Source organism: Chenopodium quinoa, unplaced genomic scaffold (assembly GCF_001683475.1).
Source record: "Chenopodium quinoa cultivar QQ74 unplaced genomic scaffold, ASM168347v1, whole genome shotgun sequence".
NCBI classification, from domain to species: Eukaryota; Viridiplantae; Streptophyta; class Magnoliopsida; order Caryophyllales; family Amaranthaceae; genus Chenopodium; species Chenopodium quinoa.
In genome coordinates, this window is record NW_018744394.1 from 744,804 (window position 1) to 758,155 (window position 13,352).

A 13,352-nucleotide genomic window follows, 5' to 3' on the forward strand; every position below is an offset into this window, starting at 1 on the left:
ATCCTAGGGAAAGTGGAAAGTGTTGGTGGTGTCCTAGAAGAACTCCACCAGAGCACGCACTACGTGGTGACCCCCGCTGGAGGCAACCATTGCCTCGAAGGTCTAAAACAACGCAGCAAGACCGCAAGACTCCCATAGGAGTCTCGTCTCAAGGTCCCTGGCGATGTATATCTTGTACAAATCGCCCAAGCCATCACAGCCGGAACCGTGACAGCGCGTCCTCCCAACAGTGATGCCCCGTCTTACCCTATCTGAAATGTGGTGGACGGGAGCAAAGAACAGGGTCCGCTCATCCCACTCGGGGAGTCGACGAAGTGAAGTGGATGGTGTGGCGTCGTCCTCCACGGGCTCGTGCTCCCGTCGAGTGTCTCGGGACCGTGAACCAGAGCCTCGCTATTTAGCCATGCTAATTGTGCAGAATTATCATAAATTAAGGTTTTATAGTATCTAAGGATTCGCCTAGCCGCATGATACTATGTTCACAAAAAAAAACAGAGTACGTAGTACCAAAACAGAGCACAAATTCAAATTGAGCATATACGACATTTTTTAAGCAATCAAACAATTTCTTGCAATACTATAGTAATTATTGTGACAAATTGGACAAGAATTGCTAGCAAAAAATCAATAACAAGTCACATTGCACTCCCGACCTTAAGAGGTCCAACAATGGCAATTTACTCATTTCTTCACCAAATTGAGTCAAACAAGTCTCAAATTACTCCCAAGTCAATATATATGAACATAATCAAGCAATTTCGTGGCATAAAATTTGATAAACAAAGTGAATTAAGCATTATAAATTTCGAATTTTCGTGAAATTCGTGAATAAACATTTGCAAAATTCATAAAAACCAGTGTGAGTTTGAAGAAAACTTACATAGATCGGGAAAATGGATGAAAAGAGCTTTAATTTGCAACAAATTTGAGTGAATTTGGTTCAGAAACGAGCAAGAACGAAGCAAATGAAGTTTTCCGGTTTTTCAAGCAACTTACGCGACGAACAAACAACAAAATGAAGAAGAAAGGGGTATTTAAGGAAAACCCTGTGCTGGTGCCAAGAGCTAGGCTTTGGCGTAAAAAATCAGGTTTGGTGCCTGGCGCCAATCCTAGCGCCTGGTGCTAAGGCTATTTGCCTGGCGCTGATGCTTTTTCAGCGAGGCCAGGACACTCAGCCACTCAGTGAGGTTGTTCTACCTTTTTGCAATATATTTTGGGTTCCTTGGTACGCCAGTTAGCCCCTCTAAGCAATTTGACACGATTTTTAGTAATCAACTTGATAAAAGATCGTCTGACTTAGATTAAAGAGCCTAAGCATTGGCTTATTTAACAAAAGACACCAACATAGTGGTTCATTCGCAAAAGGCACCGACGTATGATAGAGGAATAAACTAGTCGTTAATAGCCTATCCCAAAATCAAACACTATTTATAAAATCGTAAACAAACCTAAAACAAGTATAGGTAAGTATAGGGTCGAACCAAAGGAGTTAGTTGGTGTTATCTTTAGCCTAAATCAAGCTATTTCAGAGATTGGAGAGAGAAAATGATTAGTGTTATGATAGCAAAATTAGACTAATCAAGTAATTTAAAAAGCTAAATGCTAGGGATATTGGTTCCACATGCTAATTCAATAATCATGCTGATCGACAATTTCTTCGTTTGATTCAAGCATTGCAAAGGACAAACAATAGTAGCAATCAAGAGAGTTCAAGAGCTATCTCCTAGAGGCCAAACTTGGGGTCACTATGAATGGCTAATCAAGGAAATTCACAATCAAACTCAATCAATTAAAGCAAATCTCAAATTAATTGGTCATGTCATTAAGAAATGCAATGCAATCTAGATTAATCTTATAGGTTGATCATTCCTAATCTAATTAATCACATACAAAACTATGTCAACCAATTTAATTGCAACAATATAATCAATCAAAGATCATCAACTAGCATAAATTATCAATCAAGCATGCTTTCCCTTCTCCCTAACAACTAATCTACTCACTAATCATGGTGTAACTCAAGAACAAATCACTAGACTTAGCATTGATCATCATTCTAAATGAAAATCAAGAGAAAGCAATATCCACTACAATATCCAAGTCAAATCCAAGCAATACAAACAATCAAAGATGAAACTAAATCAATAAAGTAAGAGATGAACTAGAAGGAGAAAATCTTACTAACATTAATGATTGAAGATGAAGAAATCCAAGCTCAATTGATCCAATGTTGAAATACAAATCCAATACCAAGAACTTCTCCATAACTTCTCTCTCTAAAATTAAGCTAATGAAAATTATCTAAAAGTTATCTTCAAAAACGGAATTACAAGTGTATTTATAGGCAAAGAAGAAAACGGGATTCCCGCGCCCTCTCCAATAAACCTCGCGCCCGCGGAAAAATTGGTACGGAACCCATTAAGAATTCCACGGGCTTCCTGGGCAACACCCACGCCCGCGGGTCTTCTAGCCCGCGCCTGCGGCAAAAGCACCCGCGCCCGCGGCATAAGTGCGGCGAATCCCCTGCTCCCAAAGGATGATCAAAGGGCCGCGGTCTCTCTAGTACGAGCGGGCTCTCCAATCTACCCGCGCCCGCGGCAAGCCTGCGGCCAGACCGCGGAGAGTTCCTGGTCGAAATCTACCACTTTTGTATATATGAGCCCGAGCCCGCGGCCTTAGGCACCCGCGCCCGCGGCAGACTGGCAGGGCTTGATTCCCTCTCCATGCCTTCTCTGATCCCTCTCCAAGCCGATTATTTCCTTCTTGCTTAGTCAATATAGCCCATATTGATTCCCTTGCAGAGACAAATCCTATGTACCTACAAAAAAAAACAACGAAAAGGAATAAAAGGTAAAAAGAACCAAATAAATGGAAAACACAAAGAAAACACAAGGAAAGAAAGAAAGAAAGGAATTAAAGGAAAAAGGACCAAAAATAAGATAAGAAAGCATAAAAAGGAAGATGAAATCATCCTAAAAGACTACCCTATGAGTGCCATAAATGACACTCATCAACGTACAGGTTCAAAGCAACAAAAGCGCCGACTTACAGGCATCGTGGAAGCAAAGTTCAAGCGAGCTTTTAAAGATCGACAAGCGGAGATCTTTGGTAATTTCCTTTAGAAAATTATCGCAACAAATGAAGATAGCTTCAAGCGAGGATATCTTCGACGGCATTCCCTAGATTGTGGAGAGTCGTCACAAACAATTGAAGGTAATTTCAAGCGAAGTTGTCTTCGACCATGTTCCCTTAGACGTGGAGGATGGTCCTAAAGCGGAAGAAGATTGTTTCAAGCGAAATAATCTTCGATGATATTCCCTTGGACGTGGAATATTATCAATAAGGATGAGGATTGTTTCAAGCGAAACGATCTTCGATGGTATTCCCTTGGACGTGGAATATTATAAATGCGGATGGGGATTGTTTCAAGCAAAGCAATCTTCGCTGATATTCCCTTGGACGTGGAATATTATCATAGCGGGAGAGGATCGTTTCAAGCGAAGCAGTCTTCTATATTGGAAGCAGTTACAAGCGTAGCGGTTTTCAAGCGGGATGGCATTCTCTAGCTTCCAGGTGGTCATCAAAACAAAAACAAAGCAGCAGCAAATCGGTTACTTTCAGAGACGTGTGCTCGACGGTGCAAGATACGCGTTTCTTAACTCTTTTATCTGTTTAACTAACGCTAGTTTGCTGGTATCGGCGTTACAAGAGTGTTTTAGAATCGCAGAATGTTCTGAATCATTCTCCGTCCCTATCGATACTTTGACTTTTGTTTTTGAAACTTGTGTTTCTCCAAACTCAGTCAATGTGGGGGCTTCTGTAGACACCCATTCGTGTTTCCCCAAAAACCAAACTCGTTGATGAGTACCTTTCGCGTCGAATCATAATCGAATGAAGTGAAAGTGTGGAAAGTTTAGTGTTGCGGATAGTTTTAATTTCTTTTCTCTTCTCAAAATCAAATACTATTTATAAAATCCTAAACCAACCTAAAACAAGTATAGGTAAGTATGGGGTCGAACCCAAAGGAGTTAGTTGGTGTTATCTTTAGCCTAAATCAAGCTATTTCGGAGATTGAAGTGAGAAAATGATTGGTGTTATGATAGCAAAATTAGACTAATCAAGTAATTCAAAAAGCTAAATGCTAGGGATATTGGTTCCACATGCTAATTCAATAATCGTGCTAATCGACAATTTCTTCGTTTGATTCAAGCATTGCGAAGGAAAAACAATAGTAGCAATCAAGAGAGTTCAAAAGCTATCTCCTAGAGGCCAAACTAGGGGTCACTATGAATGGCTAATCAAGTAAATTCACAATTAAACTCAATCAATTAAAGCAATTCTCAAATCGATGGGTCATGTCATTAAGAAATGCAATGCAATCTAGATTAATCTTATAGGTTGATCATTCCTAATCTAATTAATCACATGCAAAACTATGTCAACCAATTTAATTACAACAATTCAATCAATCAAAGATCATCAACTAGCACAAATTATCAATCAAGCATGCTTTCCCTTCTCCCTAGCAACTAATCTACTCACTAATCATGGTGTAACTCAAGAACAAATCACTAGAATTAGCATTGCTCATCATTCTAAATGAAATTCAAGAGAAAGCAATATCAACTACAATATCCAATTCAAATCCAAGCAATACAAACAATCAAAGATGAAACTAAATCAATCAAGTAAGAGATGAGCTAGAAGAAGAGAATCTTACTAACATTAATGATTGAAAAAGAAGAAATCCAAGCACAATTGATCCAATGTTGAAATACAAATCCAATACCAAGAACTTCTCTCTAACTTCTCTCTCTAAAATTAAGCTAATGAAAATTATCAAAAATTTACCTTCAAAAAGGAATTACAAGTGTATGTATAGGCAAAGAAGAAAAACGGGATTCCCGCGCACTCTCAAATAAACCCCGCGCCCGCGGTAAAAGTGGTACTCCGCGGGCTTTCTGGGCACCATCCGCGCCCGCGGTTCTTCTAGCCCGCGCCCGCGGCAAAAGCGCGGCGAATACTCTGCTCCCAAAGGATGATAAGAGGGTCACTGTCTCTCTGTTACGAGCGGGCTCTCCAATCTACCCGCGCCCGCGGCCAGACCGCGGAGAGTTCCTGATCGAAATCTGCCACTTTTGTGCATATGAGCCCGCGCCCGCGGCCTTTAGTACTCGAGCCCGCGGCAGACTGGCAGGGCTTGATGCCCTCTCCATGCCCTCTCTGAGCCCTCTCAAAGCCGATTATTTCCTCCTTGCTTAGTCAATATAGCAAAGACAAATCCTAGATACCTAAAAAAAACAAACAACGAAAAGGAATAAAAGGGAAAAAGAACCAAATAAAAGGATAACACGAAAAACACAAGGAAAGAAAGAAAGAAAGGAATTAAAGGAAAAAGGACTGAAAATAAGATAAGAATGCATAAAAAGGAAGATGAATCATCCTAAAAGGCTACCCTATGAGTGCCATGAATGACACGCATCAAATTCCCCTAAGCTAGACTTTTGCTCGTCCCGAGCAAAACAAAGGCTTAAAAGGAAAAAGAAGGGCTTATTCAAAATAAGAAAAGATAAAGAAAGAGGTGAGAATATACACTAACTCACTTTTGTAGGAATCACGGTCAATTTTAGCAACAAAAGACAAGCCATTCAAACCCCTAGATCGCTCTAGAGGACAAGTGATGCTCTCGTAAAGGTTTCCTAGAGATAACCTATAACTCTTATTAAACAAACAAAAAAAGGAAAAATGAGGCAAAATACAAGAATAAAGAGCAAATAATGAAAAACAAAATAAAAATAAAAATCTTTGTGAAATGGACTTTACAAAGTGACTATAGTTCAAATGAATAACAACCTTTCTAATGTAAGTAATGGTATGCACGTTATAAGATACCTAAAGTTGATTGAAACATAAATATGCTAAGCATAGGAACTAGTTTTCACACTCCACTTTCATCCCAAACGATCTTACCGCGTTCCCCCTACTAATCTCATATCTCCCCTTAGTGAGCGTCTCATAGATTCCACGAAGGAACCGGAAAAAGATCGAATTTTTGGCTTACTCGACATCTTGACTTCGCATCCCCTTTCCTTAGGCTATAACCCATGATTCCCTCCGCCGATGAATGACTCAACCCCTAGATCAAAAGGTCTTCCCAAAGGTTGTAACGTGAGGCAAAAAGGGTTAAGGTAGGATAAATTTAAAATTAGGTGGTTAACCTAAATTGTGAAGCAAAGATTGGCCAAATCTTAACACCAAAATCGAGTAATCACCAAACAAAAACATATTAACACCCCCAAGCTTATTCAAAGCAACAATCTACAATCATAAGAATAAAAAGCGCAAACGCTTTCCCCCAAAGCTTAAAGGAGCATTGTCCTCATTGCATAAAAGGGAGAAAGACACTTGAATTTTTATGGTTTTTTTTTTCTTTTTTTTTTTTGAATTTTTTTCTTACTTTATCAAAGCATTAGTCCTTGCCTTTTTATTTGGGAAGGCTTTTACTTAGTCATTTGCCATTATTTTCCAAATATAAACAACTCAACCTTGTTCACCAATTCGAACCCAAATCCAAACTTATACACCACAATCTTCCAACATTGACCATTGCTTCACAAAAACCAAGAGAAAATGAAAATGAAACAAAAGGCTCAAGAATTCTAAATGTGTGGCTTGAAAAGAAGGGAAAAAAGTTCAAAGGGCTAGCAAGTAGGCAAATGTATCCCAAACCCACAAGTAAAAATAAGGAAACTATCCTAGAAAAAGGAAAAATACCTCCCCGAAAAGATGCCTTTGTCCTCCCTAGGTGGTTCGGTCTCGGTCTTAGGAATCATACGTTAAGATTCAAGATTAAGTTTGCGAGAGTCAAGGATCCATGTCGTTCATGCAAGAATATGATGAAAGCTTGAAAAAGTATGAATCTCTCATGGTTATAGCAAAAACTCAATAAGGTTATCAAATTGAAGATAGGGAGCAACTACCAACATGCCACAAACAAGTAGAATCCGGCTTCATGATCCCCCTAGTTTTAGACAACTACCCTAGCATGCTTTATCCTAGAATCAACCAAACATATTCTCAAACCATGCATACCATGACTACCTAGGAAGGTTATTATCCAAAAGAAAGAGTCCATTGTTTACAAATCCAAGTCAAAAAAAAAAAAATGAAAGAGTGAAAAATAAAGCCTCAAAAAGCTATGTACAAAACCAAGAGCAAAAAGAAGAGAAAAGAAAAGAAAAGAAAAGAAAAGAAAATATGGAAAACCAAGATAAAGGAAAAGTAGGAGAACAAAGAAAAGACAAAGATGCAATCATAACACGTGTTTCCCAATCGACAAACAAGCGGTCAAATGGTCACATCACCAAAGACCCCAAACACACTAGGTGTTACAATCATACATCCTCGAACCGTTCAACTCTCCTAAAACTAATCCTAATCTAGGCAACCAAGAAAAGTAAAGGAAGAAAATTAAAGAGATAAAACAAGAAAGGCCTCACCAAGCGTCCAAGCTATGCTGCAATAATAAAGGAGCAAGAACGACCTCCTCTAAGAAGCTTCGAAGACCAAAGCAGTGGCTATGAGCAAGGTGAGAAAAAGAAAAGAAAAGGACTATATACAAAATGAAAATATTAGTAACTTCCAAACCAAAGCAAACAAAAGTAAATTTACGCGAAAACTATGTACAAAGAACCAGAGAAACCATCATCATCATCAATAGAAGGGACCACAAAACATCATCATCAAAAACCAAGACAACAAGATAAACAACATACCAACGAGACTACCAAGAGCGAAGCAAAAGAAATCCATCAAAGCCCTTTCAAACACATCCCCAAGAGTCCAAGGTGCCTCCCCAAAAACTTACCCTGAAACATCTTATTTGATTCCCCCCATACAAAATAAGGGCATCGACCACGATGCTTAAAAACATGCAAAGCTAAAGGGAGGAAACAAAAAGGGAATCAAACAATCAAGGGGGAAACTATTGGCCACTAGGGTCGGCACCACCATCACCCACATCCCAACCTTCGGTATAAGCGGGAGGGAACCCATAGCGACCCTTAAAAAAGTCAAGTTGAGATGTGGATAATTGGTTAAAAGGCCCCGGTTGCATACAAAGCTCGGGGTGAGTGGGTGAACATAGTAGTAGTCGGGGTCACCCCAATAATCACTCCCCCCCCCCCCGAGACCCGGTAGTCATAATGACCGGACTCATCTGGGAAGTAACGCCTTGGCTCACCGGGGTTCGCAACCCCGAGCCAATATGGGTACGTGCGGAGGTTGTCACCACCCCTAGATGGCACCGGCCCTTGTTGGGGCGACATATAAGGGTAGTTCACAGGAGGAGTGACCTCCCCCCTACGTACACTAGCGTCATATAGGGCGCTAGTTTGAAAAGACAAAGTTTGATGGTTCGAATACATACCTTGCATGCTCAATTGCATGCGCTCCATATGCTCACGCATAGCCTCCATCTCACGGAGGTATGCATCTCCTTGGTTGTCTTATTGGTGATGTTGTTGTCTTCTTCTTCCTCTTTGTTGCGGTTATTGTTGTTGTGGCTCTTCTTCATCTTCACCACCTTCTCCTTCTCCACCTTCACCATCATGCCCATCATCATCATCATCGTCCTCATCAACATAATCCTCCCCCATAACATTCTCAACCCTCCCGTCGTCCTTGGGAATCCTAGCCTCTCGAGTGATTGAGGTGGCAGCTGGGTTTGGGAGCATACAATGGTGCACATTTCGCACTAGCCAAGAGTACCCACCGTTTCCCTTAGTCTTAGAAATGAAGCGCAAGGTGTTAAGTTGCTTCATATCCAAATACATGTCTTCACTCTTTCCTATCGGAGTGCAAGACCTCAAGAAACGCTCTTGCTTGAAATAATACACCGATCTAGTAATCATACCACCACAATGAATCTCACCCGTCTTCTTCCCAGTGGCGATCAACTTACAACAATTCATAAAAAGATACCCAAAATTCAACCTTGGCCCCAAATCTGGCCTTGTAGCCATCCAAAGCACCAAGATCTCCTCCCTCGAAAGCTTCCTAAGATCTTGCTTACTAAACACTGTATACCCAAGAATCCGATGGAGAATACGTAGAGTTGGGTGAATGATCTCGCTAGCAAGCGATTCCTTATAGTCAAACGACTTCTTCCTAGATATGGTTCTCCACCAAGCAACCTCATTGTATTCGGTCTTGTGAAGGGCAACTAAGGGCTCAAAAATGTCGGTATTTGGGTTGAAACCAAGGGCTTTGTTAAATTCCGCAAGATTCATGGTATGCTTGGAATTGAAAAGTTGAAAAGAGATGATATAGTCGGTATCCCCCGTCATATTAAACTCAAAGGTGGAGAATAATTCAATGCATGGTTCCAAAAACGTTCGGGGGGATGACTTTACAAACTCATCCAAACCAAGATTACGGAGCAAAATGTTAAGATCGGCATCAATACCCAATTTTACCATATCCTCGGGAAAATAGTTGCGGGAAGGTCTAAATTACCGGGATTTAATTTTATTATAGATAGGGGTGTGTTTAGCCTGGTTTTGAAATTTGAGAGCGGGTAAAGGAGAAGGTGGGGCATCATCTTGAGTAGTTTGGTTTTGAGGGGGTTCGGTGTTTGAAGGTTGGCCACGAGAGGATTGGCCGGGGGATTGGTTTGAACTTCTCTTGCTACTTTTAACTCTCCTCAACAAATCCATATTTTCAAACTCAACCAATACAATAAATCACAACGAACACCCAAATTCAACACTACCACCAACGTGAACAAACCTCCGTTCACAAGACCACCCAAAACCACACAAACTACAAAGTACCATTTACAAGCATCAAACAACCAAAAATCCAACAAAAACCAACAGTATTAACAATCTATCACAAAAAAGAAGCACAAAAACATCCAAAATAATTCCAAAACCACCATACAAACAACCAAAAACATCATACTCAAGCTTAATCAAGGCCACTCACAACCAATGCATAAAAATCAATTGAAATTGACAAAAATAAAACAAAGGTGAGAAGTATACCAAGATTGAAGACTCAAATCAAGCACAAGACCGAGTAGACTCAAAATTCTCGAAGAAAACCACGAGAAAGGAGAGCAAACTTGATGAAAATGGAGTATGAAGGTTGTTTGGATGGAAATTTTAGAGAAAATAAGGGTGAATTTGAGTAAAATTGAGTGAAAGTGATGATTTGGGGGTTAGGGTTTGAGAGGAGGAAGAGAGAGAATGGGGAAAATTAAAAGTGAAAGGGAAAATAAAAGAGGAGAGAGAAATAGAGAGGAACCAGGCTAGTTAAAACACAGATCCCCGCACCCTCTCTCGACAAAGCCGCGCCTGCTCTATAACTTCCGCGCCCGCAAAGGGACCGCGGGGCAACCACGGAGAGTTTCTGGAAAATCCTGAAATTTCATACCTGACCATGGCCGCGCCCTCTCTAATTCGCCCGCGTCCGCTCCAAAATTTCCGCGCCCGCGGAGAGACTGCAGAGAGTTCCTGATCCAAATTTGAGAAAATGAGTCGCGCCCTCTCTGAATTTACCCCGCGCTCTCTCTATTGCACCCGCGCCCGTGGAGAGATCGCGGAGAGCTATTGATCCGATTTCCACTATTGAAAGCAAGGGCACCTGAGGCCTCTCCAAGACCACGGGGTTCCATCTCCCCTACACTCTAAAACCTCTTAGCACCCTCAACAAATACATTTAGTCCATATATGATGAATGAAGGCAGCCTACAAAACAAACCAAAAACACAAGAAAGGGTAAGAGCAAAAATCAACATAAAAACCAAAAATAAAAGAAAGAAAGTAAAAGAGAGTAAAGGTGAGAATCCGGGTTGCCTCCCGTAAGCGCTTTTGGTTAAAGTCGTTAGCTCGATGTTACCACCCCACTCAAGGTGGTTTGAAAAGAATCATTTTATGAATAAGACCAACAAACACTCCATCAAAATATTTCTTAAGTCGATGACCGTTAACCTTGAAAGAAGATGAGGAATCCAAAGGAGAAATCTCCACGGTGCCATTAGCAAACACATCTTTCACCCAGAAAGGACCACTCCATTTTGACATGAGCTTTCCGGGAAATAACTTCATTCTCGAGTGGTAGAGGAGGACTTTATCACCTACACAAAACTCCTTCTTCTCAATAAGCTTATCATTAGCTTCTTTAGAACGAGCTTTGTAGGTGCTAGCACAGTCACAAGCATCAAGTCTAAGCTCCTCTAGCTCATGAAGATCCAACCACCTTTTCTCGCCCGCACTTTCGAAATCAAAGTTTATCTTTTTGATTGCCCATAAAGAACGGTGTTCAAGCTCCACCGGGGAGATGGCAAGACTTGCCATAGAAAAGGCGATATGTAGTGGTACCAATAGGCATCTTGAAAGCCGTCCTATAAGCTCAAAGAGCATCATCTAACTTGTCCGACCAATCCTTTCTATTCCTTGCAACCGTCTTCTCACACTACGTGAAAAAACGAATTTGGCACCGGTTCAAACCCGGCCTAAGGCACCGGTTTTAACCGGTGCCAATGTGGGGGGTGCCAAAAAGGGGTTTAAAAAGGCACCGGTTCAAACCGGTGCCAAAAGTTGAAATTGGCACCAGTTAACCGGTGCCAAAAGTGCCAACATAATAATTTTTTATTTTTTTTTACTTAAAAATTAAATCTGTATTAATATTAATATAATCAAATCTGTTCATTATAATATTAATATATATAATAAAAAAAAAATTACAGTATAATCAAATCTTAATAATAACCGAAAGTGCCAAAATAATAATATAATCAAATTTGTTCATTATTTATATAATAAAAAAAATACAGTATAGAGCAAAATAAATTACAACAGCAAAATCAAAATAAAAAAATTACAACATATAAATAAAAAAAAATTACAATATAAAAAAAAAAAAAAGAAAACCAGTTGATTCTTCAATTTAAGAACTAAATCCATATACCTGCACCAATTAAAACAGCCAAAATGAATCGATTAACATGAATCAATTCAAAAACCCAGAAAATCGAAAAAAAAAAGAAAATCGAAAAAAAGAAAAGAATAACCCAAAAAATGAAAATGAAAATGAAAATCAATTCAAAAAAGAAAATGAATCGGAAAAAAAAAACCCCTGAAAATCGAAAAAAAAAAGTTCAAAAATCCAAAAAAAAAAACCCAAAAAATCGGAAAAATAAAAAGAAAGAAAATCAGTTCAAAAACGCAGAACATCAATTACAACCTAGAAAAAGAAAACCCAGAAAATCAGTTAAAACCCAGAACATCAATTAAAACCCAGAAAAAAAAATTCGACAAAAAAACCAAGAAATTAAAAAAAATTCGAATTAAATTAAGTTAAAAAATTGATTAACCAAACTAGAAAATCGAAAATCACTTTCTAAAAAAAATTTAAATCGATTAAAATAAAAAATAAATCAATAAAAAAAATTTAATTCGTGGTGGATTAAACAATTTTTTTTTAAAGAAACCCATAAAAAATTTCGAAGACACTCATCAAATCAATTAAACCCAAAATCAACTTCGAACAAACCCAAATCAACTTGATGTTACGGTGCTGGCGGCGGCTTTGCGGTGTTGTTGTTGCATGTTGTTGTTGTTGCGGTTTATTATTGCATGTTGTTGTTGTTGCGGTTTAAGGGAGAGCAGAGGAGAGATCGAGAAGGTGTTGATGCGGTGGTGTTCGAAGAGAAATAGAAGAGGTTCGAAGAGAAAGAGAAGAGATAAAGGGAGAGCAGAGGAGATAGAGCAAGAAGGGAGAGCAGAGGAGAGAGAAGGGAGATGAGAGAGTGATGAAAGAGGCGGACTGAGAGGAGAGAGAAGGAGAAAGCTAAGTTTTAGGGTTTTAAGGAGAGATAAGGCCGGTTTTTTTTTAAAAAAAAATAATAAAAGGTCCGGTTCACAAAGGCACCGGTTCAAACCGGTGGCCTTTGTGATTTCGGCACCGGTTTGAAGTGAACCGGTGCCTTCTACTCTGGTTTACCTTCCCACCAATTTTGTAGGCCATTTTTGGCACCGGTTTGGACTGAACCGGTTCCAATTAGGGGGTGCCTTTTTGATATTTTCTACTAGTGTCAAGGATGAGCTTTATTTGACGATTGGAGACCTCGACTTGGCCACTCAATTGAGGATGATATGGAAGGCCGAACCGTTGATGCACTTCATGTTTCCTCAACATCTTTTGGAAGGCGTTGTGAACAAAATGAGATCCGTTATCGCTTATCACAGCCTTAGGTACACCAAACCATGGGGAAGATGATTTTGTTGAACAACTTCAACACTACTTTGTGGTCATTAGTAGGGGATGCAATGGCCTCAACCCATTTA

General features: G+C 39.7%; 1 protein-coding gene across 1 annotated transcript; it reads right to left on the reverse strand.

The window, feature by feature from the left end:
* Window positions 1–10,910: 10,910 nt before the first annotated feature.
* LOC110696860 lies at window positions 10,911–11,360 on the reverse strand. The gene has a single exon (XM_021874193.1). The coding sequence runs from the start codon at window positions 11,358–11,360 to the stop codon at window positions 10,911–10,913; it is 450 nt and encodes a 149-aa protein (XP_021729885.1).
* Between the last annotated feature and the right edge of the window lie 1,992 nt (window positions 11,361–13,352).

Coding starts and splice junctions, on each gene's coding strand:
- LOC110696860 (XM_021874193.1), bottom strand. CDS start 11,360: ATGGCAAGTCTTGCCATCTCCCCGGTGGAGCTTGAACACCGTTCTTTA.